The 26662-nt window shown below is 40.2% G+C and overlaps 1 protein-coding gene across 1 annotated transcript in view; it reads left to right on the top strand.

Moving 5' to 3' along the window:
* fstl5 (follistatin-like 5) overlaps positions 1-26662 on the top strand; it is a gene marked incomplete at both ends in the record, with an annotated part of 150312 nt that overhangs the window by 35491 nt on the left and 88159 nt on the right. The window contains one exon of the mRNA XM_079167557.1: positions 13935-14183. Within this exon, the coding sequence (XP_079023683.1) occupies positions 13935-14183 (249 nt within the window). The remainder of the gene's footprint in view (positions 1-13934; positions 14184-26662) is intronic.

The raw sequence follows: 26662 nt of genomic DNA, 5'->3' as shown, positions 1-26662 counted from the left end.
GGACAGTTTCGGTTCTCAGCAAAGATTAACTTTATTGTATTTTATTTTTCAAATCCCAACGGCAGGACCGCATCAGTGTCCAAAAGCGAAACAACTCAGTGAGAGATACACTTAGTGTTCACATAGATATTTCATGTTATTATACTGTACATTATGTCCAAAATTAAAGTGACTTCTCTGTTTTGCAGCTTACAAAACAAGTAAAAACGAATCTTAAAAAATTCCCCGAAGACTTTAATATCTAAAACGGCTTTTTGTGGTAAATGTAGGAAGCATGAACATACCATATGAGTTAGAACAGCTTAGGCCCTAGTGTCTCTTAACACACTCCGATTCAAGATTATCTTGCAAAGCTGCTTTCTTTGTTGCACTGTTTGCATGTAGAGCGATATAAAAAGTTGATTTGACTGACAGTCGACTTTTGTCTTGTTGTGTGGTTTTGTTCTCAGCAGGGGTTTAGCTCATCGCTGCGGTTGTGGAAAAAAAAAAAAAAACTCAACAAAACTGCAATTTTTGTTTTCCTCATGTTCTTTCTTGTGCTGAAATCATAGCTGGTCTTTTAAGTGTTTCATCGTGGCAAATGAAGAAAGAACTCTATTTTCCTGTTGTGTTGTTGTCAGACAGGAGCATTGCATGCTGTTGTTTTACTATTCAGTTCATGTGCTGTTTTTTTGGAGAGTCTGGATTTTCTTCTCTTTTGTCCCCTATTGAGTTTAAACAGTATAACCCTCTGAGGCCATATAACAAAAGCCTTGATGTCTCTCTATAGCTGTTTAACCTAGGGCAGAGATAAAGAACCATATGAATTTCATTAAAAAAAACTGTATTTCGAAAAATAATCCCTCCTAATTGATTAGGAGCTAAATGGAGAGCAGGGTCATCCTTCAATCAGGGGATCGGCAGTTCGATCGCCGGCTCCACTGGTCGCATGTCGATGTGTCCTTGATCAAGACACTTAACCCCTAAATTGCTCCCGTATCTGTACCTATGTTGAATGCGATGGTTTGATGGGCAGGTGGCAGGGTCCATCAGTGTGTGAACGGGCGAAGTAGTGTGAAAGCGCTTTGAGTGGTCGGAAAGACTAGAAAAGTCCATTTACCATTACCATTGATTGCTGGTTCTTATTCATAAGTCTTGATCTTATGGTCTAAATTATTAGTTGTTTAGGTAAAAACACAACAGAAGTACTCGAATCAATTTGTTTCCTCTGCTGAAAAATATTTGTGTGGTCAAATATCGTCAACAGATCCGGACGGGAGTCCGGAGAGACGCAGCCTTTCTACTGTGAAAATGATTCTGCTCATTTGTTCACCTTCATAGCCTCTAATCACACATCACTTTGAACCTGGAGCGAGCTCTTAATGCTTTCGACGAGAGCATTTAGCATTGAAGGTTGCAATAACTTTGACGGGAGAGATTACGTTTCAAACTGAACCTGTTCATTGTGAACAAAAATGCCTTTGCTGAGATTTCCTTTGTGTGTTTCCATTAGCATTCCGCCACTGGCACATAATATCTGTTTCTTCCCTCAAAAAATGTCACCCTAAAGCTGGTCTACATCATTGCTGCAAATCTACTTTACATTAAACTGACACTTAACTGAACTTAATCTGTGAAAAAAGACAAGTTTGTTGCACACCCAACATTATATCCTCTAAATCCTCCACGCTAACCTAAATCCTTAAATTCATTATTCTTTCAAATCTCCTTATTTTCGTGAGAGATTACTCATTTTTTTATTGTTATATTTACTAATATTTGATTAAAAATAAAGATACATCAACACATATTCATCAGAGGAAGCTTAAACATGGGAGAAGAGAAACTAGCTGGTTTTCTGCTGTTTGCCAACCAACCAGACAGCTCACTGTAATGTGAAGCAGTAATGGGAGAAGCGTGGGGTGCTTACAATTAGTCGTCAATCTCTGAAAAATGGGGTTGTTGGAGGAAACGCTCTCAGTGCTGCATCCTGATGTGGACAGAAGGAGAGGAGCCGGGCCCACGTTCAGTCATTAGGCGAGGGAATAAAATGGGACAGAAAGTTGCCAAGTGGCTGCCAGGTGCTCTCATATCAACTCTAGCACATGCACTCAGCCAGGGACCAGCACACACATACTGTAAGAGGGTGGAAGTAACACATTCCTATTTGTCTTGTTACTGCAATTGAATACATTTTGTTTCCTTTTATTTATTTTTTTATCATGACTGAAGTATTGGCATGATGGACATGGCTGCATTTGTACATTACATCTATTCAAGTTATATAACCTCAACAGTAGGTCTTCCTTACAAAACAATTGAATACATATAATAACAATAAATATTGCAGCATCTGCTGAGGCACATTTATGTGTTGAATTTACTATCTTTTTTAACAATGTATAGTAAAAACTGAAAAGAGAAAGTAACAAGCAACCCAATAAAAGCAGGTGCACATCAGAGTGATTGATATGCAGCGTAGACTTCTTTTTTCCATTAGCTGATATCTCGGCCACATTGTGTCCTCTAGAGCTTAAAAGTAATACAAAACAACATCTAGCTCAGTGGATGTTCAGAATTATTATATGAAAAATAGGAATTGTATTTTACATGCTAACAATGGGACAGGGTGGAAAGATTAGAGCGTATATATATATATATCTTTAAAACAAAATAGGATACAGCATTAGTACCAGCGTTGGGTTCGTCTGGATGTTATTGAATCCAAATCCAGTATTGAATCAGTTCATCAAGATTTGAAATCCGTCCATTCCCGAATCTAATCTAACTAAAATGGAAGTTGTCTCTGTCTGTATGTTTGTCTACGGGACACACATCCCGTTCCGAACAGGCACAGCTTTATAGTTAAATTAAATTAGGTTTAGCTTTCAACATACATGTAAGAAAGTAAACGTACAAATAACTCAAATATTCAATTAGCACCACATTTTGTTGGCCATGAAGGCAGAAACGCAACAGTGATGAGAGGCAGCCTCATAAACTTCACAACTGATAGATACAATCTGCAGCATATTCATGCGCCGCTGTTGCCAATCAAATAAACAATTAATATCACAACTGCTGTAGCCTTCAACAGTAAATAACCTGTAATGTTATTGAATAAATGTAAAACGGGTTACCCCAATCTCCCAACAACAGACTTCAGTCTGACTGGTCTATAGTTCACAGTCTGCAGACCTGATCTACATGATGGAGTGATGTGTTGTTGACTGTAGCTAACGTTAGCCCAGCTGCTGGAAACAGATGCTCAGCTGGACGGATATCCCGGGGACAAACAAAACTGTTGCTCCTACTTCATCTGTGTATTTACTGCCACTGCTAAAATGCATTTATACTCAGAGCAGGGGAGTGCCGCCTCTAAAGTTAATTTTTGTCTTGATATTGTAGAACGCACGTGTAATTAGAGTTTCAGCCTACGTTATCAGTGAAGAGCTTCCGTTCAAGATGCTAGTTCGGCGTAAGCATGACCCCTCAGGAAGCTAAGCTGCACAGCTGCTGGGCTTTGGCAGTATTACTGGAGACCAGGGTAAGGCTGAAACAATTCCTCAAGTAACTCGATTATACAAATCATCGGTGCAAATTCTTTAATCCCCCCGTCTACCCATCCACACCGGGTTTGTGTTGGCGCTAATCAACGATAGACCGATTGGCTTTGAAAGCGCAACTGAAGGTGGACACGAGGGCTGTCACAGCTGTTTTCTTTAAAACCCAGAGGGTAATATGCCACTTAAATGCACAGACTTTTTAAAAGAACTTATTGTATGAAATTTAAGCGATACAAATGTTGATTTTCCTAAAAAGGAAAAGAAAAGCATTTCTTATCTGATTACTCAATAAATCAATGGAATAATCAAAAGCTGCAGCAGCTATACCAGATTCTTTTCAGCTTGTTTTTCAATAGTGTCCTAAATACACACCATCTGCTTCCTATGATACTGTATTGATGGGATGTATTGCAGTGCACGGTTTGGGGTTCTTTTGGGTTTAGGCTTCTTCCAACTACAAAAGCAGTATATGGGTATTTTATTCACTTGCCAGTCTGCCACCACTACCGCATATCATCTCCATTCAGCACTGATGTGTTTGTACCAAGTAACGCTACACAATGTGCTCTCCAGAGAGAGAGAAAGCGAGCGTGTATTATGGTGAATATGAAGTTTATGGTAGCTGTGACTGTAGCAGTTCAGTGTAGAGTATGAGCTAGAGCTGGTGAATAAATGCAACTCAAGTGTCTTGCTTGCCATCTGTTGATTGAATTGAAAGTGTAAGTTCTCCACATCTTCAGCTTAGGCTCACTTAAGGCTGGCTGACCTTTTAAGGTGGACAAGATGTCCTACATTACTCTTTGCTAATTAAAAAAAAGAAGAAGATACAAGTAAACGATTGGTATTTTGCCAACCAGGAGTCCTCCAAAATAGCCCACATGGTTTATTTCTTATTGCTTTACGATCTGATATGGTTAAAAGAATATCATAGAAACAGAAACAAGACTGTAAGGTCTACTCACTACTTCTTTTCTGAGCCATCTCTCATGGTCTTTATCTGCAAATTGAAGCAAAGTTTGCTCAGTTATTATGGATTAGTCTCAGTTGTCATCACATGACCTTAACATGGGGAAGATAAGGGGAAGATGATGTTTATGGCGAAAAGAACGCATTACTGTTGGCAGGAGGCAATAGAAATGTTCTAAATTTAGTACCTTTAGATAATGGTGCTCCCTCTTGGATCAGTGTGAAAAGTGAATTTGTTCCGATTCAAATTTGTAAAAATATAAAAATGTCCTTTATGATTGGTGGGGTACTTTTAATGGGCATGGTGGAGGACAGTCATGGTTTGGCTATTAATATATTTTTGAACCATTGATAAGCCGAAGAACGTTCCACATGCAGTATATAGTTTTCATTTGTATTTACAGTGTGTCCTTCCTACTCTGCAAAGTAGTTTGTGATGAATGTGTCAGACAGCTCTTTATGAATAAATTGGACGTGACTTGATTTGGGTGTTGTGTTAGGTTTCTCATGTGCCATCAGTCGCGTTTGTCGAGAGCTACAAGATGGATGTTCGGTTGTAAACACCCTGCTATCTGCCTCCTTTACCTGAACTGAAAATGTTCCTGTCTTTTTTTAAAATGTAATACATTTCCCCCTCGCTGTATTTCCATTGTACGTGATAATTCAGGGCACACAGGAGTATTTTGTGTTGCTACTCCTGTCAGCATGTTGTAACTTTGACCTTTGCTCTTTTTAAGTAAACAGTAAAAAATGTTTTACTGTTCAGGAGGAAATTGCATTTCACTGTTTAGTCATCTTGTATGAGAAGTAAATGTGTGAAAATGTGAGCGCAAAGACTTTCCCTTCATTTTCAGTTAGTAAGCAGAGATGCAGGGTGAGCGGGCAAGGCTTCAGATCAGCAGGTTTGAAGAGCTCAGATTTCATTAAAAAGGGAAGAGGCCTTCTCTTTTATTAATTAGTATTTGCCCTCTGTTCGGAACAGTTCATTTATCAAACAAAATAAAAATGACAAAAGCAAGGGCCACATCGATTTAAAAGCAAAACACTATCCGATCCAATCACGCTACATCATGAAACTAGGGCTAACATACCATATATGCACCTACAGTTACATGATTAGTTATTATTATTCACTAGAGAAGTGTGCACTTGCTTGATATAAGACATACCATGACACATTTTCTTATGACTTCACTTGTGCTTTGCATTTGAGAGGAAGAACTATGGAACGGACTCATTGAGGTGGAAGGGAAGTCATCAATGTTTTAAACATAGTGGGTTACTTTGCTCCAAAGGGTTGAAAAAGCTCTTATGCCTCAAATAGCTTCTCATAAAATGTTCACGAGTTGTTTATGCCACCAGGAGCAAAAGTGTTTCCCGGTGCTGCAATTAGCATATACGTTGTGGGAAGGAGTGGAGGTGAATTTCAGCAGGTGATAACACAACACCTCCGTAACGTTGCTGATGGATACAAGGTCTTTTAGCAGGTCTACTCCTTTAGGTCAGAGATCTTTGACTTGGTAGGCCTAAGGATAACGAAGCTACAACTCAATGGTTTGCTGACTTTTAAAACCACAACAATTTTTAACCATACAAGGATCTTTGTCAAGAATACTTACGGTAAAGTTGCGGGATACATCTCCATATTTCAAAACAGTGGAGCTTTCTAATTTGACAGCTGAGTATATGAGAAAGTGCTAGTTATGCTCCTTTACACTTGCATACATGACACTTTCTGTTAGACACAGAGCTGCAACGTTTTAAACCTGGTGGTGGCGGCAAATTTTGATTCAACCCTCGAGTAGCATCTCAAAGTAAAATGTGGAAGTCAGCAAAATGGTTCTCAAGTTTAATTTTAATATAGGATGAATCATTTAGCAGTGTAGTTGTTTCTGGGCACAACCTTGAATCGATCATTGAATAAAGCAAAATAAATCATTTTCAAATATTTTCCAAAGAAAAATGTAAGGTACATTTTTCGCCTGCTTAAAAGTATGTAGTACAGACACCAACTTCAGTTATCTTAAATATGAAGCAAGGAATCTCTATCTGTGTGTGTGTGTGTGTGTGTGTGTGTGTGTGTGTGTGTGTGTGTGTGTGTGTGTGTGTGTGTGTGTGTCCTTCGCATATCTCTAGATCCTTTCATCCGATCTACTGCACACTAGGTGGGTGTATTGCTGGGGACCCAAGGACGTGCAGTGTTGAAGTTGTTGCAAATATGCGACACGTTCAATGTTAATAAACTTTGAAGAAAAACGTGAACTGAGCTTCAGGGCTCTGCATAGTGCTCATTGACAGCAGTAAGGTCGTCCTCGACCAAAGAAATTCTTGGTCGACTTAACACTACGATTTTGTCGGCTAATCGATTATTGGATTTATACGACAGATCTCTACAATTGAGTTTTAATAAGTAATCTTAGTCGACTTAAGACCAAAACATTCGATTAGTCAACGTATCGACTCAAAGGTGGCAGCCCTTAACGGCAGTTAAATTTTGCTGCTGGATGCTGGATATACTAACGTTACAAACAAACTCTTATTTACTTCCCTGATGACAACGATCAATGAACGGTTCTCTAGAACACTGCAAGCAGCATTTAGGGGGGCCAAGCAATCGACTCGCTCCGAACAGCCACAAGCTCCGATCAGGTCCGCCTCCGACAACGCTGCAAGCAGCAATACCGGAGTCCAACAATCCACTCATTTTGATACAGAATATAGACGCGCCCCTTATAGGCATTGCACTAGTAACCTCATTTACTGTATTTTCATGTGACAAATCGATTATGGCTGGATTGTCTGGTTATTCAAAAGACTGTCTGTCTGATGGCTACAGGTTTACTGAAGTTCCTCTTGGTAGAACTTATTGCAAGTCTAAGATGAAATCTACAATGTTGTGCATAAATAACAACTCAAGCTGGGTGAAAATGAATCAGGCTTCAAGACATTTAATTTCATTCTCCATTAATATGTCACAAATAATAAATTCATGGTCAACAAATATGCAACATTCGGGAGCTTGCTGTTTCTGAGACTGCTAATGGTCGCAGTTTATTTCAGTCACTGTGGGAGAAAACCCGGCGTGACGGCAGATTGAATGCATACATTAAACCTTTTCTTTGCACGACAACGGCTTTGCTAAAAATACACTTAACTGCTGCTGCTACTGTAGATGCTTGTGTATTCCAGTACTTGCAGCTCTGCACACGGCCCTTATGTACCTGCTCAACATCTGCTGTGACTTTCAAAGAAGTTAAACGAGCAACGTGTCAGCTGGTGTAAGGGAACGTGACGTTGTTTATGTGCCATGTAAAGTTTTAGCATTGTTTTAGTAGTTGTATTTTTCTGATTTGCATCTCCTTGTTACTCGTTCATGGGCCTTGTGGGCCATCTTATCTTGGTGTGCCGAGTGAGCTTAGAGCTCCCGACTGTTGTTTATCACACTCTGGTCTCTCCCTCAGGACTCTGAGCTGCTGTAATGGAAAACATCAGATGTGTACTAGGCGAACCTTCTTAGTTTAGGAAGAGAAGCGGAAAAAGCCCCGCCGGAAATAGGACCTGCAGTATAGCTTGTTGAAAAAGAGATGCACGTCCAAGAGTGAATGTGCTAAAGTGGGGCGGCTGTAGTTCCTACTGTCTGCATGTTGAAACGTCCTCGAGTGAGACACTGAACCCCAAGTTTCTCTCCAGGCATTTTTAGAGCAACCCACTGCTAACAAGGGTCGGCTACTACTTAGGATGTGTTGGTCAAATGTCATGTATTTCCCTGTAAGTGACCTTGGATTTAAAGTTTTGTTGTTATTAGTGGTTTTGAGCATTTAGATGCAGCATGAGCATAAGAGATGTCAGAGGGCAGCTTGAATGGTTTTACAAAGAGTTTCCACTATAATGCTTTTTGTCTTTTTCTGTGATGGCAAGGCTTTAATCCATCTGCAATGACAATCTGATTTTGCATGGGTACAGACCTTCCATGACTCCATCAAGTTTGAGTTGACCGATTCAGCAGCGTGACATGAAACAGCGGTTTCTTGATAAAAAAAGTGTACGAGCCAATGAGCACCTTGGGGGCACTAACAATTAGCCAATCTGCACTCTGGGCGGGACTAACGCCATCGTCAAGCCATTGTCAACGGTTGTCAGCTGTGCGCTTGAACCGAGGAGTAATAATCAATCAAAGAGGCAATGTCAGACTGAAGATGGAAACATAACGGGTCAGATCAATTTGAGTTAGTTAGATCAATCGAGTAATTTATATATAAATCACCAAATACATTTGTGAATCCTTCTGTGTGCATTCATTCATATTGAGTCAGATCTGACCGCATAGAAACAAGTTGACAATTCTGTTTGATATCAGGCAAAATCCGATTATGTCGGCCGTGTCCAAAGACGTCTGTTATCCTTTCAGAGAGTGTTCACCTCATTATGCATGCTTCGTAGCATGATGCCCTTCAAATTATATAGTGGAGTGACATATGTCGGCACCTTGGTGTTGCCTACATGCTCTGAATAAATGTTGACACATTCACATTTTACTGTGAATTGAATTCAATGATTATATTTGAATGAGTAATGTGAAGCATGCCGTTATTTTACTATCTTATATTCATTTAGATAATAAATGATCATGGTAGGTCATCTCTTTAATTCACCAAATCTATCCATCCATCAATCGATCTTCAACTTTTAGTGGCAAGTGAGGTGTGTGTGTGAGCCACAGTCCTCTGTACCACCGTATTGGGCTACATTCTAAGCTCCCACTTTTCGATTTTCAATCCTTCTTGTAAATGTTCACCGCTCAAATATTGCGTTTCTTTTGGAAAATACGTCCCCAGAACAGAAGCTAAAGACGCTCTAGCTTCTGTTTCACTGAGAATTTAATCTTGTGTTGCTTTTTGGATCAGCGGCAGTCTGGATGAAAACTCATTTAAACTTTTACCAACAGTTTCCAATTTCTTAATGGGTAAAAATGAACTTCCCTGTTGTGTGCAGCAGAACTACACAACAGCCTTCGCAGCCTACATCGTATCTCGTATACCATATCGTCTTAAAACAGATAATACTGTGATATTTCATGGTGTTTGTTTCTCCTGTCTCGTACCAAAATAAGCAGAGCAGTAGCAGAAACAAATCCACCCCTATCATGATTTATGCCCCTGATAAGCGTTTACCAGTGCGCAGTTCCAGCTCAAAATTCACATAACAACCTTCGGGTTGTCACTCACCACTGAGCATCATGTATTTCTGCAATGCTCTGAAAAAGTAATAGGTCATCAATAAATGAATGGCTGTGCACAACTCCTCATTTGTCTCTGATGTCAGCTGATGACCAGACTGTTGGTTGTGCATACTGATAACAAATGACTGCGCCCTTCGCTGACCCTGCTGGCGGCAGAGGATGCCTGGCTGTGCGACACAAATTCACTGAATAATCATTATGCCAGGCCACCGCAGGGATTTAATAAACTAGCAAATTGACTGGCTCCAATCAGGTCACAGTGTACGCGCTTGTATCTCGTCTAAACCCTCTGTGACGGCTCGATGATAACGAAAGGACTGTGTGTGGGGTGATGTCCGGGATGCGAATGAAGCTTAACACGTTTAAGTTGGTGTGTTAACCACATCGTCCCAACTGCTAAAGCTCAGATATAAACACATTTCAATTGAAAGCCACAAAGCTCTCAATAATGACATTTCAGGATTTAATATAACCTCATTTCTCAGATGGTATTCTTCATCTCTCATGATTGAATTAACTTTTACTTGAAAAAAAAATAAAGACTGCTTTTAGCTACTTCCACGATTATACAAGGCTTTGTAGAAATGGTGCAAATGCAACAATGGATGTTGGACACAACACAATGTTTGATGCATCTGAGCTAAGAAACAAAGAGATTTATCTAATGCATTGTTAAAACCATTTGCTTAGGCGTGTCTGTGAACGCCGGGCGCTCATTTTGCCTTTCCTTTGAGTTTATATATCTGCTCGTTCTGCTCAAAGCCAAAAGCTTCATAGATTGTAATTAATGCAGTGAAGCACCACTCTCTAGTCAATATTTATTGGTCAGTGAGACAGTGTGTGCAATGTGAAAGTAGAGTTTGTGAATGCCAGTCTGTATGCGCCTAAGTTCAGTTATTTTTCTTCCTTCCATGACAGTTTTGCAGTTCAGTTACACTCTCGTATCTAGACTAAGTGCAATGCAACCCTGTGTTCTATGAATTACGGTCATGTGCAACCAATTTGCATTGCTAATATGTTTGGAAGCAACCTTCTCTGTTAAAGTTTTGTTAACCATAATGTGTCTGTACTACAGTGAGGACCACAGTCAATCCCCAACTATAAAGTGCTTTGAGTTGTCTAAATATAACCATAAAAAGATAATCTTGCTTGAGGTTACAGGAGTGCATATGGGAGGAAAAACAAATGAAAAGCATTAAAGTTGAATATTGACAGATATTTCAATATGAATGCCGAGCAGATACAGTTTTTATGAGCGTTTCTTCTTTACGTCGGCAGAAATAAAAATGTGTCCGGCTTTGTTTTTTTGAAATGAAGCCATTATTTCAATATTCAACATAATTAATGTAGCTGGATAGGCTTAGGTAAGAAATACAATTTATAGCTGAGGGTTAAGATTAAGTTCATGGTTACACAAAAAGAAAAAAGATTCATCAAATTTATAGCAGCATTAATCCAATATGGCCTGAAGGTGGCAGAAATATGACAAAACCTGCTGATAAATAGCAGCCACCATAGTGCTAGCCTCGAACGTTTTATGGCTAACATGTTAGCGAACAGTTGCTTAATTAGACGTTAAGCAAAGCAGCATTATCGTTCCATCCGGCGTTATGTTTCTGGCCACCTGCTGAACATAAACCCAGCTCTGTTTTTGGAGAAAAACATATCTGGGTTTGGCTAAAATGTTTATTCTTCAGCAGCTAGTTGCTATTGTTGTCTGTTTGGTGCTGGGAATGTAGCATAGCATAGATGTTTATGTCATAAAAAAAAGAAATTTGCTTAAAAAAAGGCTAAGATCTTTAGATTTTTAAAATCAGTACAGGTCATCTTGGGCACACTTTGGATGCTACAGAGTGAGGCTTTGATCATAGTTTAAAAACTTAAAAAAAAAATGAAAGACACGTCTTTGCAGGTGTTAGGGATTCAAGCCACAATGGTTCAGAACAAACTTATGTCAGAGCTGTCATTCATCAACACTGTGCTGGAGTGAGTCGTGGTTTGTATGTGAGGACGAGTGTTCGAACATTTTAGCTTTCATTGTAGCCATTAACATGGTCCACGTCATTTGAAGAGAAAAAGAAAAGCTTAGATATTTGTATTACCGTGGCATTTCTTTGAAGGATAGGACACTTATTACATAGATATAGTGACCTTTTCACAGATAGAGTAAGCTGTGGACAAATCATTTTCTGTGTTGTCATTTGCCAAGCGTCTCATATGTTCATAACTTCACGCAACAGTGCGGCATTGAGAGGCACTCGCTCTCATGGTTGTTGAGTTTCTTTAATTATTTTTTTTTCTCTGCTCATCATACCCGTCCACCGTGCCTTGAGGACCACCGCAAAGGGCAATCTAAGAGTGAGCAAGCTGCTATTAGAAAGCCGATATATTTGATGTGGTTCATGGGTTTCTGCACAGACTGATCTGTGGCTTGTCAAGACCTATTGGTGTTCACACAGGTTGAAATGGCAGACCACAACAGAATCATGTCCTCAAAGAAAATAACACTAATCGTTTATTGAGGGGGAAAATGTTGTCCTAATAAAAGCTTTTGTAAATGAAGGCATCCTCACGATCCTGCAGTATTTCCTATTAATTATGTACTATTTCTTCAAATAACTGCTGCTAAAGAAAGACATACAAGCTGCAATGTTTGGGTCTGGTACTATTTTGTTCTTCCCAAATCCCATGTATATAAATTCTCCTTTTCTTGCCTCCGCCATACAGTGGTCAGGGTTCAGGGTCTGCTGCAGAGCTGCACTTTCCCCACGTTTCTTTTTACTTTGCTTTTCATTTTAAACCCTCAGCACCCCTCGGATCAAATGAATACTCATTGATGACTGCAAGGGTCACTTTTTTATAAGAGCGTTAATTCACATAGAGCCACACTCACATAAAGGTGAGGTAAACTGTGGGACACACTGGTCACTGTAAACATACTCTATGCCATCAAAGTATAGCTGTGAGTGCAATCGAAGGCTTTGCACTGAAGATTTCCTCAGACTGGGTTTTTAAGGTCTGGAGGGGTAAAATAAAACTCCATTTTACGCCAACGACTTTGAAAAAATCCTTTAGATTTTGTAGACCACCTTATAACCTCTGAGTTGTATCTGCTGACCCCTACGGGGATCTGGACCCATGGGTTATGAACCACTGCTCTATGCGGTAGCTCAATGAATACCTGTATGTATACTGTGTATATATATCTTTATATTCACACACAAACACACACACACAACACACAACATGCATAAAACATCCAGCATACTTTAAAGAATAAGACATTTAATGACATCACCTCCTACTCTAGGATATTGTGATGGACATTTTTCTCTGCTTTCTGATGTTTTATGGATCAGATGATTGATCGAGATGGGATGCTGCTGTAGCTCAGCGGGGTTTGAATCTGACCCACAGGCCTTTGCTGCATCTTGTTCCCTCTCTCTCCCCCTTTCCTGTCCTTCTCCAGCTGAGGTATAATAAAGGCAAAATGCATAAACAATCGTAATGGAAATATTTGTTAGTAGCAGCGATGTATTGTCTCTTTCTTATTTTAACATCACTAAATGTTCCATGAAACCTTAATGAACTTTGAAAAAGACAGCGAAAGGCAAATGTAATAAGGTTATATTATAATTCACAATGAATTAAAACATGTTCATGATGTTTCTTCTGTTTTACCGGCATGTGTGCTTCCATTAAGTGGTGCTGTTGCCCGCCTGTCAGAAGTTTTAAGAAGTTCACTCTCCTCACCACTAACTGATTTAGCCCTTAAAATGACAAAGCCTCCATGCCAATGTGGCTCTGATGAGGGTTTCCCAGTCGGAATGGGAAAGCTTACTCTAGCATACTTTATTTTTCTCAATATAAAGTAATTTGATTCAAATTGATTAACATTTCTTTGACATCTTTGCAGTCTTGGGTTGAACTAAACAGACTTTTAACCACTCTCAATGTGGGTGTTATGGATTTATACTAACATTTTGTGACTTTAGACACACATCATCCTGTATCGATGGGGATTCCCTGAGGGTTGACGTGACTGAAAGAGCCTTAATGTGATCCAACCTGTAACAAGAGCTTTAACTCAGAACTTCCATCTGTCCTGGTACACATCGATCACAGGCTGCGGAACGGTCAACAATGTAACTTTCTCTCCTTTTCTTTCTGTGTGTTTTCTGCAGCTTTTATGGGACACAATGGCTATCCAAGTCCATGTGAACACAAGTACTGTGGCTTGGGGCGTCACTGTGTGGCCAACCACGAGACTGGCCAAGGGGAGTGTAAGTGCTTGGATCATTGTAAGCCGCACTATAAACCCGTGTGTGGTTCAGATGGGAAGCTGTACCAAAACCATTGTGAGCTCCACCGGGCCTCCTGTCTCAAAGGACACAAGATTACCATCATGCACAGTGAGGAGTGCTTCTACAAAGGTAAGAGCTCATGTGACCTTTCTCTAATGGTGTGTGCGCTCCAGTGAATGCTGTATGTCTACCACCGTGCCCTTTGCAATGCATGTGAGGTCCTGTTGGCCCTGTAACCTGTGGGGTTTAATCGAGTTTGCCTCCTGCTATGACAGGCACTTAAATGTTTAGATAAAAAAACAGCATTTGATGCACCCACAGTATGGACATTTGAAGCTAGTTTCTGCAATAGAAATGTGTGCGTTTGCTGAAAAGTGTTTCTGATTTTGACAACTTCACCATTTGAAGGTGGTTCATTTTTAGTGCAATGAAGGAAAAGAACCTACACAACATACTGTATATATAAACTCATGCAGTTTTACAATAGGTACCTCCATGGTACACGAATGCTTATACCTGGGCAGTGTTGGTGTCATGTCGGACCCATTCTGTGACCCAGGACTGAATCTAGGTTATTTATGACCTAAAGGGATTGGGAAATTAAAGAACATAGAAGAAGAGGAATAACTGAAACATCTGTGAGCGAGAGACAGTCTGGGAAGTTACCATCAGCCAAATGTTGGCTGCTGAGCCAGTTTACTCCACCAGCCTCTTTGGCAGTTAACCAGCCATCATCAGGGAGTGCCCTTCTACTCTTCTGCTACTTGGTTGGTAAAATAGTGCAAGTCTCCATTTTGGCTTACAGGCTTCAAATGTTCTTACCCCAGATTTAAATGGCGTATTAAAAAGATGTCACTCCAATGAAGATAAATAATAATTTCAATAACCGTGACTAGAATAAACAACGAAATTGATCGCTTTGGTGTGTTTTGTAGAGTTTGCTCATTTTTGCAGAAATTACACCCACTGGCTCTGCTATTGAGCAGAAATTGTTGAATAGATTGCCACATTGGGGAAATACAATGGTCATCTTAGCTTAGCATAAAGACTGGGAAAACAGGGAAACAGCTAGCCTGGCTAAGTTTAAAGATTACAAAACTGCCAGCCAGTATCTCTAAAGCTCCTTAATTAGGCAGATGCTAGTAGACCAGCTGAGACTCCAGGAAGTTATTATCAGCAGCCAAGAAATAGTCCGACACATATTCCCCTGTGAAGCAGAGAATCCTCATTTTTACTTTAATGTTTTTGTACAGATTGAACAAACCAGGTGTAACATGTTAATTAGGGAGATTTTAGTGAGTGTTTGATATCCCCCTTTTCCACAAAAGCTTTACCAGAAAGCAACTTCCCAAAATGTCGAACTATTCTTTTAATATGACAGCAGACGTAAAAAAGAAAATCAAACCCATCTTTTCCATCTCCTGAAAACTGTAATGCACAATGTCATAACAACGCATAATTTTTGTTTTTAAAACTGTCCACTCTAGCAAATGCATTTTCATTTTTAAAAGATAAAATAATTATTTCGAAAATCAATGTAGGAGTATTATTCAGGGAAAAACATGAAAAGCAGCATCTAAGTTATCTCCAATGTTTTCTGTAGATGTATATATTACTGCATATTACAGTCCATTAAATAACATAAGAGCACATGCCATTGTACCGTAACATCTTCCACATAATTAAAGACATTGTTGAACCAATGACATGAAATATTGACATATACAGTGGTGTATAACATTGCATAGTGAACACAACATAAAGATCAAAACGCTCAATCTGAAACCAGTCATATTGTGAAACGCACAGAGAAACGCACAGAGGGAGCAGGTGGTTGTGCTGTCGTGTTCATATTTCCCCAGAGAAGGTTGACTGCTCCCTACCATTGATTGTATAAACACACCAATTATTCTTAGTCCCTGGAAACAAGGCTACTCTCCCTTTTGTAAAGCTAGACATAAGTGAAGTAAGAGCTCCTGACACTCTGCACCTTTGTTCTATTCAGAGCCAACGGGAATTGTTGCAAACTACTCACAGGCGGCATATTCATAATATTCATGAGCGATTGACTGAGTCTCCGCATTGATTCGACGGGGTTTCTCAGCTCACTTGTTTACTTTGAAAAGTAACTTCATACGAGACTGGGAACCACTTTGGATCCATATACTGTTTCTGATAAAACTCTCTTGTGGTCTTCCTTACAGAGGGTTTTTGGGGGCAACGTCCTCGGTTTGTGAAGCCAAAAACAAAACAAAAACAAACAAACGAACAGCACATCCGTCTCAACACATGTACGCATTCTGCCACTACTAAAATGTTCAATTTAGAGATGAACAGCAGGAAAGGAAAATATGTCCAAGCTTTTACAGCAATTCCCCGCACTATACAAGAGCCAACGCATGCAAACCGTCTTTAAAACAGCAGCATCATGATTTGTCATACATTAAGAGCAGCCTAGATAAGCCTCTGATAACAATCAAAGCATCTGTGTCATCCCAATCACAGAAAAAAGGCATTCAGGTCAGTGATACATCCCTGGTTGGTGTCCGTCTCCGTGCCCTCTCCCCCCAACACCCAATCAGCATCTATCCGCAATGCAGAGTGGGATATTTGACCAATGTCAGGCAATCAATATCAGATCAACAGGAGCCAAAAGAAGCAATAATAAAGAAAAGACCCCCCCCCCCCATCACCTCCCTCGCTCGGTCCAGACGGTCTTTCTTTTTACAGTGACGGATATTTAATCAATTTCTCGTTGCATGAGAGCGCCAGGGAGAGGACACAGGACACCATTAGTGATCTCTGCTAAAGGCATTGTTTTCTTCTCGACACTTTCAAATTATGAAAAAAATAGAAATGTAAATTATAAAAACGTTACACAGGAAAACAGAGGGATTGCCTGAATATTGCACAGCCTCGGAGGATCTGTTTCTTTGTTTCAAAGGGAACAAAAAGGAACCGTGGCAATCAGAGGAAATAGATAATTGAGCAAATGTAATAGAGCTTTCAACTAAATCTAGATGTGATTATGATTCAGGGGTTATTAGTTGGGTAAAATGAAATCTGCCCTCAGTGGCATGTTAAATGTGTCACTTGAGTATTTGTCCTCCAGGTAATGGGTTCAATTTACCTTGCAATATGGAGATACATTCTCTCTATCACAGCATAAAGAATAATTTCCCTCAGTTCAACATTAGTTATTACCATAATGGTGGTTATGTTTGGGTCCAATTTGTGCCTCTGTCTGTTAGTTTTGTTAGTTAACAGAATATCTACTTACCAGATTTCAATTCAATTTGGTAGAAGGTCATGCCACGGGTCAAGAAGCTAGGGGCTGACCCAAGAGATGGCAATGTCAGTCGCTTGGTCGGTTCACAGCAACTAGTGGATGAATTGTCTTGAAATTCTGTGTAGACGCTCATGGTCCTGAAAGGATGGAGCCGACTTAGTTTGGTTACCCCCTGACCTTTCTTCTAACGCCACCATGCGGTTGCCTTTTCTTGTGTGGAATAGGACAACCATTACTGTCGCCTTACAGCAAAAAGGGCCGGTGTTCAAACCCAGGCTGGCCGGCCCAAATGTTTGGAGTTTGCATGTTCACCCTGTGACAGCTTGAGGCTGCTCCGGTTTATGCGGTCGTCCTCCTACAGTCCAAAGACATGCAGGTTAGGTCAATTGAGGACTCTAAATGACCCGTAGGTGGGAGTGGAAGTGTGGATCGTTGTCTGTCTTCATGTGTCAGCCCTGTGACAGCCTGGTGACCTGTCCAGGGTCAACCCTGACAGCTCCAGCCCCCCCCGACCCTGAGTAGGAGGAGAGGCAGCTGTAGATAATGGATGGACGGATGACAACCATTTGATGGATTGCTATGCAAGTTGGTGCAGACATTCGTGATCCCTTCATGATGAATTGTAACTGTATCTCCTGACATTACATCTAGCGCCATCGTCAGGTCAATTGTTTATTCATCAAATACTTTGGTTTTCTGACCAAATACATGCAAAACCAATAACTTTCCCATCAGTTTCAGCTGTACGTTGTGTTTAGTAGGGATGTCCCCAGTCGTTCCAAAGGATTGGAATCAGGGCAGATCTGGGCCTATTTTAATGGATCGGTATCTTATAAAATAAAGTCAATAAAAATCCAATCTGGTCTTGTACTGTGTTCTGTCCACATTAGCCTACTTGTGTTGCAGCGCTGTCGCTTTCCTTTACCACTGCCGGGCTCTACGGTCCAGCATTTCATCGCATATGAGGGATACAATTTTAGTGTTTCAATGTAAAAACGCATAATTGCTTCATTTGTGTTTCAAATAATCAGGTTTTAGTTATATATGAGCTTATACTTGATGCACATTTTTTTTTCTTCCAACATTACAATCTTCCTTGTAGTTCTTAATTAAATCCCATCTGTGCTATGTTCACACCTCCTTTCAGAAGTGGAGATTTTTTCCCCCAAAACTTTGCGACTTCCTCCCTTAAATGAATATGCAGTGAGGAGAAAGTGCACCCTGCAGACACTCGCACAAATGATAAGCAAACTGTGACTCTAGCCGGGTTTGTTTGATAAATACAGCACATGAGTTTTGTTTGGGGTGGAATGCATCAAGTTTGCATCTGAAAACAGGTGCAAAAACCTCAATAAATCTCTCCCTCAGTTGTTGATTGTCTGAATGTACGGCATGGAAAGCTTGTCATTACAGCAGCATACAGTCTTCCCCTTGTCCAGTATATTAAACTGGTTGTAATCTTTGACTATAGGCTGTTAAATGTGGTACACACTGCCATAAACGAACTGTCAATGCCAGATGGATGACATGCTGGTTACACTAATGCTCTGCTGACTGCAATAAATTGCCTCATACTTTCCTCGCTGTTAGATAGAAGCTAATAAAATGGCGCTCAGCGGGTCACAGGAGATGTATTTCCGTCATTTATCAGCTACTTTCAAACAATGGCCAAACAATCAGTGCAAACCTAATTGTAATCATGGATGTGCAGGACATCTTATTTTAGACCCGTATGTGTTCAGCAGATCTAAAATCCTCTACAGCACAACTGCTGCTTAAACACTGAACCTCCTCCAATGTAAATATTCAGAAAACAAATGTGTAAGTCATGTGCCAAAGCACATTTCACAAACATTAGTGTGTTTATTGTGGATTTACATGTTTGGATTTCTTGGGTATGTTATTCCTAGCAATATCACATAGACATTTAACATGCTATTTTGAAAGTAGAGAGATGGTGCAGTAGATCGCACAGTGATTTTTGAAGTGCCATGAGTTCATTCTTTAAAACAAGCTGTGAAATTGTACCATTATCTCCTGTATTCAAATGTCTCAGTGATGTCTTAATGAGACCCAAGTATCATACAAGTGCAGAGTATCTCACGATCCCTGAAAAGATTCTGCCTCATATTAATTTGATGGACAGACAATTAGTCCCCTGGGCAAGCTTAAGCCCACAGCCGGAGGAAATGATTGCTTTTGAGCTGACATCCATATGCAAAGAAGCTGAACCATTACTGGATGGGTGTATGTTGGCAATGGACAGGCCTTGTCAGCCATACCTTCTCTGTGCTTCATATCAGTTTTGGAAGACAGGATAAAAAATGACAGCCATGTGTTGACTGAAGCTTCTCATTAGCACTGGGGGAGAGCATATGACCCATCATTTACCCCTCACACTGCATGGCAACTTTACCAGGATCGGATCTGATTGAAAATTAAGTGGTGCACAAAAGCCTGTCCAATCTGCGGAGGGAAATGTGTGCATGAAGGCGAGCAATCTCTGCAATAGGCAATTGCCACGAGCGGAGACAATCAGGGCTAAGGTTGCGGCACATCAAGCAAGTGGTTTCAGTGCATTCAGCACATCCAATTACCTGGGAGATCATACATTTAGAAAACCTTCAGACATTTGGCTCCAAAATAAACCTCTGCCAGAGCTTCTACATTTTTTATTTACTACTTACTGTGTGGTTGCACTGCATCATTTACTTTACTATTGCATCATGATGTCGGGGAGCACGAGCCGACGTTTTACATGGGATGTGTTTCAACATCGAGATGAGCAGGTGGTGTTGGATTACATCACACCTGTACAGAGTGAAACGGCCTGCAGACTTCAGGTAGTCACATAAAAACACTGATTCAGACATTTTAGGGCTACCAAAACCAAAATAAGAATTCTCAAAGGAGAAGCAAACATATACACAAAGTTATGCAGAGGTTGACATATCACAATTCTGTTCAAACATTGACAGTTTATGAGTCCCACAGTTTTCAGTTTGTACTGAAATGGTAATTTAGACTTAAATGGGTAAAATGTAAAATATTTGAAGTAAGCATTCTGCCTTTAAGAGAATAGTGCCAAGCTTAACACAGCTGACGGCATGGGTAGTGCAATAATGTACATCTTTTTAATCACATTTATGATTTCAATCAGGAAGGGGTTCCTGAGTATACATTAGAATTACTGCCAAAATGTGATTCATGAGTAATAACCTGGAATAGCACTTTCATAATTACAATGCCAATGCAACAGCTTGACCACCTATAGTGTGATAATGATCTCACCTGCATCCTTGCAGCTCACGTCTCCTAGAATCACATGTTCCCTGTAGGGCTGCAATTGATTATTATTATTGTTTTCTATTATCTTCCGGATGAATCTGTTTATTTTTAGAATATCGGAAAAGAGTGAATGATGCAATTACAGCTTCCCATAGTGCAGGCTAACATCTTCAGATTGCTTTTGTTATCGGAATAACAGTCCAAAACCAAAATATACTGAATTTACCATCATTGAAACTAGAGAAAACCTGCAAATCTAAACATTTGAGACGAGAAAACAAAGGATTGACTGAAATGATGACGCAAAATTGTTCTTGATTACATTTTTTTGGCTCTAATTTGCATTACATGAATCTGCATTGTGGGGTTCAAACACTTCGCTATAGCTGCTGGTTAAATATAGGGGAAATACAATGTGTACATTGGCTATATATGAAAGGCTAAATATATTGTTCCTACTTCTGTCTGTGAAAGACATGGGTTACGTGGTGCAGTTAAACCCTTAACGAAGTGAAGGCAGATGAGTGAAAAGTGCCGTTCTGTGATTTGATGGACATACAGAGAGAGAGGGTGAGTTCGGTGTTTGGGGGTGAAAAACTACTCCGAGGGAAACGATTTCTGTTTTCGCATAATCATTGAGAGGGAAGAATCAATAGAGGATTGACATCGATGGAGGCTCGTCCCTCACATTCCCTCTGACAAGTCAGTCTGTCACGGGGTGTCATTTTCATTTAGTCTCCTGTAATTATACTTTGGATGATGTAGAAAAAAAAGAGTTGTTTACGGCGTCTGCTTGTATGTCATTTTGATTATCAAGCAGGCATTTAGAAAACATTATTTTTATTATATTATATTGACTTTCTGAGAGCTTTTCATTTTTTACTGTACTATTGTTACGTTGCCACTGTACAGCACAGTTATATTTTAAAATTGTATAACAAGCCAGGCACATATATGCCACACAGCGATAACGAACATCTGTAAACTAGGCTGTGTCTATAAAAGTAGAGCTTTTTGAACTACAGTGCGTTTGTTGTTGGCTGCCTCCCTGGAATCTCAGTGGAGCAAACTCTTTGTGGACGACTCCCCCGGGCTCTGCCAAGAAAAACATGCTCATGAAGCATCACAGCATCCGGCCTCCAGAGACCCTCTACCTTAGCGATGCGTCTCAGTCTTTCCCCACCGGAGGCATTCCAGGGAGATCAGCTTGTGTACAGTAAAGGGCTTCTGAACCTCCTGTGCGTTCTTGCCTTCTTTTAATGACTCTCTGGTGCCGTTAATGCCGCGACCTCTGTGCGAGACCTGGCATTGTCATCGACAGCAGCGCCAAAGAACAAGCTGCTCATTAAAATCTAGACCTGTGGATCATTAAGTTTGCAAGGGCGTCCAAACCATTGTCAGCTGCAGGGTCTCGGTGCCGGTCGACTCTGACATTGGTGTCCTTGGTCATCGTGATCTGCTTTGTTGATTTGCTCCAAAATGGGATTCACAGATTGATTTATCTGAGACCAACACAAACATATCTTGGAGATTAACTTTAAAGTATTTCTTTTTTCTGACACATTATTATGAGTTTTGGACATTACGTCTCAAGGCTGTGGCAACTGGCTAACTGTTTGTGTTGAATTCAGCAGCACTCAGGGCAGAGGAGATTAATGTTCCAGTTCAATCTATCCAGATTATGTGCTCATCTGCTGTGTATCAGATCAGTTGATGCAGGATCAGATTGGTTTTTTTTGTAACTAAGAAGAGCCACAAACACACACGCACACCCCCGCCCACACAAAGGCACTACAGAGGCTGTGCAACTGTCTTTGGTGTGTGTAAATTGACATCGAAGCATGCTTATATGATAGCATATCTTTTTGGGTGTTTGTTTCTCTGAAAGTGGATGTATGTCAACAGCCTTTAAAGTTGTTTCCGATACCAATACTAGAAGGATAAATGCCTCCGATACAGCCTAAAATGCTGTATCGGGTATTGGCAGATATGTAAATCTTTGCATCGATCCTGTGTCAAGATACCATTTAATTAATCCGCTCATTTACACTACACAACAACAACGATTACGAGTGTTGATGATGGTAGTAGCCAACGAGTGAGCCATCCTCATCCTTGTTGAGAGTTCAGTGCAGTACCGACTTGGATTGTTATTACTGAAGGAATTGTTATTTATTCCAAGGTTAATTTTGTTTTATATTACTGTTGCAGTACTTTTTCTGTCTAAATTGTGACTGCAATTTGTCTTTAACGCACCGGCATGGGCCGACCGACGCACAAAATCTGTATCGAAGACAAGAAAAAGGCAAAATAAGGACAAACAAGCCCTCACCTGAGAGATAGAGTTGATAACAGACCATTATATCCCTGAAGATCCTCGGCTTGCAGTGCCATCATTGGGCCATTTTCAATGGCCAGTAAGACAATGTTGACATGAAAAAGAGAATAGACAAAAACAAGGCCAGGTCCATGGCAATGAAATGACTTTTCTGCCTCCATGACTCACTTAGCCATACTTTAATAGGAGACACTGAAAAGGTCTATTGTCTGGAGCAATGACACACTGAGCAATTGTATGTCTCGTTCTGGGGGACAAATCAATGTTTCACAGTGCCTGATTATTTGAAAACTTTGAGTAATAGAACACAGCCTTTCATAATCAGCGCTGTGGCATTACAATGGAACAAAGATGTTGTCCCTTTTTTTTCCCCCATTGATTTCTTTCCCCCTTCTTTCTATGACACGGGCATCTGCTAATGACAGTCATGTCACTGAATACATGGCACCAATAGCCTCCCTTATTAGAGCTGGGTGAAGACCGATGCAGTAGAGAAACCGTGTCGATGTATGACATAGCTGCAGGGAGTGGCACGGGCCAATTTGTTGATAACTGATATGGTCAGGGAGATTTCAGAGCACAATGGTCTCATCACTCTCTGTGTCTTGGCTTGCAGGAATCGCTCTTCTATTGCTGCAGTCTGGGGGAAGGAAAGTGGATGACCAATAATACAGATTGAATTAGGAGCAGAAATGGAAAATATGATGAGGGTGAAATGTTATGTCACGGTGAATGAAAACTCCCCCACCTGTTTCACATTTGAAAATCTGCGATCCCGTTGTTTTCCACGTATTTCACACTTACCTTGAGCTGTATGACAAAACATTTCCTGTTTTCTACCCAGCCCGTCGCAGTCACCAGTAGCATTCAGATGTATTTGTCTTGCTTGTGTTATTGATCAAAAGGCAAGATGACTGAAACCTGCAATCATGGGCTGAACTGCACACCATATATGTGGATGTACTGTACAGCAGGGTTTCAAAGGGAAAACGAGAGGGGAAAGTCACTGCAGATGGCGAAGCCATTTAATATTTACTGAAGGGCACGGCCTGGAGCTGCTATGCCTTGTGCTGTATGATAAGGATGAGCAGCTACAGTGGTCTAATTTTAAAGGCTCGTTGTTGAGTTTGTTTATTTATTCACCACCCTGACTCCCGTCAAAGTGGCAAAACACTGAACCCCCAACATGTCGGCTATATTATCTAGTAAGTCATTGGTTAGTAATTGGTAATGTGTTTATATGGAAGCTCCTGTCATAAGTGTGGTTTTGTTACAAGCTGATGCCTTCAGTAGCAACAGTAAATTACAGCTTCCTTTGCTGCTCACCTTTATGTTGAAGGCCTGTTTCCTAAAAGCATATTGAATTTACAAAACCATGATCCAAATATAAAAGCAAATGCCATCCACCAACATTCAAAACACAGAGTTGGAACCTGCTGTCACTCCAAAATTGACAGACAGGTCCTTTAGTACCGGGTGTCACATCGGTTGGTGGTTTACACTGTCACATAACAGCAACGAGGACCTGAGTTTGAACCGGCTGGGCCCTGTGGAGTCTGAATATTCTCCGAGTGTTTGTGTAAGTTTCTTCTCACGTTCCAAAGTCTTGCAGTTTAGGTAAATTGGAAAACCCATTACACTTCTTACATTTGCGAGGTATTTGCAAATGACATGTTCTTAAAAAGACATTAGAGAGAATCATTTATTAAAGGCTGCCTCTAACATAAAGGGTTGAGAGCATCTCAAGAAGCAGAGACACCTAAAAAAAATTATGTTTTTCTTTTTCCGATTCTAATACTTTCATCACAGCCACCAACGTTGTCTGTGAAAAAGAGATAAAATGGATAATTTGTAAGTTTCCAAACCAATACATGTATAGCACTGCATACTTTAGTCTGAATAACTACAATTAGAGAAGGAAAATGGGGGGAAGTAATGAAATCCTTCATCAGCTTCCTCGTTATCTCTATTGTGACACCAAGATGTTAAAACGTGTTAATATAAGATTCCCAAAGATTCCTGTTTGTTTCTACCTGGCAGTTTGTCGTTCTCCTCTTCCTTCTCCTTCCTCCTCCTCGGTTATGTAAAGGTAACATCAACCATCAACTAGAGATACACCAATACTGATATTGGTGATCAGCTGACTCAAATAGCTGGATCGGGTATTGGCGACAACGGGTCAATCTTATGCTGGATACCATTATTTTAATTAATACCAATTCAGTACATTTATATCTAGGTATTAATTGTATTTTAATTCAAAGGGTTAGGAAAGATGATCCACTTCCAAAGCTAGGCACACAGCTTATTAAGTAAACACTAATTTAAGTAAGTAGCACTCTACTTCACACTGCTGATGTCATTCTATACTGTAACTTGATCCCTAGCTATCAACATGCCCTTCCATTGAAGCTAAGAGAAATTGTTGGCTTCACTGCCAGTAGTTCCTCTAATGTGATTTTAATCTCATCTCGCTTAAATGCCTCTTTTCTTCCTCTTTTGTTTTCATTATGTTCATATACCCTTTATTGTCTGTTTTGTGTGTGTGTGTGTGTGTGTACTTCCTTTTTCCCTTTGTTGCAGAGTTTCCAGTTGCAGATGGAGATCTTATAGCGGAGTGTTTATTCGATGACAGAGTGATAACACCTGCATGAATTGTTCAGGGAGTTCAGGAAACTTAGCAACCATCGCTTTGTGGCTTGCTAATAATTTGTGTTTAATTGCCACATCTACTTCAAACTAAAACCATACTGATTAAATCACACCACTACACTCCTATATTATCAGCTCTTTCATGGTTGTGCCGATAGACGAGGGCCTCTGGGATGTTCAAAACTATCGCCAATAGCCCATGCCTTTGCCAACATAAAGACAACAGTTGGCTTGTTCTCCCATTAATGCATTATATTGTTAATATTAATATTATTGTTGTGAAATGATTTATTGTTAACACTTGCTTAAAAGGCACCGTCAACATTTAGTTTCCCTTCATTGCACGTTAACACGGACCCGGATCCACAAGGAGGCTGTGATTGCTGTCCAAAGCGGTCACAGATTCACATGAATGTGCACTGTGTTTATCAAAATTATTATACGGTTACGGTTGTATTGTTTTGATTCGATTTTGTCCCAGTAGCCCCATCTCTCCATGTGTATCTATAAATACATATGTATTAATGTGTTTATTCTTAGCAAAGAAGAAACCCTTGAGGGGTTCCCATAAAAATATTTCGAATTCATTCAGTGCTTTCAGTATTATCTCTACGGTTCCTCAGTAGTACACAGTCAATACACCTGGGGCTTTGTTTACTGTATTTATAAGAACAATTAGCACCAGCTGCTTTGCACTGTGCTGGAAAAAAAAAAAGATTCTTTGGGCAATTCCGCTTTGCTTTATTGTGTGTGAGGTAGCGGAAGTTTGTTCGGAGGTCTTAATTCCAACCACGTCTCAGAAGAAATTAGCAAAAGAAACGACCATATCTACCTGCACATGCAGGATAAACTTACTTAACAAAAGATAATCTACTCTGTTATCCATTACCACCATTTTTTGAAGCATTGAGCACAAAACAAAGTCCCACACAAGCTTTCTAAATATACAGTTCAAGACTGTGCAAGAGGTCCAAGCTAAAGTGGGATGTCTGTGTCAGGTAGAACTGTAAGATAAACAGTTACATGGATATTGGCAAGAGA

Source organism: Pholis gunnellus, assembly GCF_910591455.1.
Source record: "Pholis gunnellus genome assembly, chromosome: 10".
NCBI classification, from domain to species: Eukaryota; Metazoa; Chordata; class Actinopteri; order Perciformes; family Pholidae; genus Pholis; species Pholis gunnellus.
The sequence above is the reverse complement of the archived record's forward strand: the minus strand, read 5'-3'. Positions and strand labels throughout refer to the sequence as shown.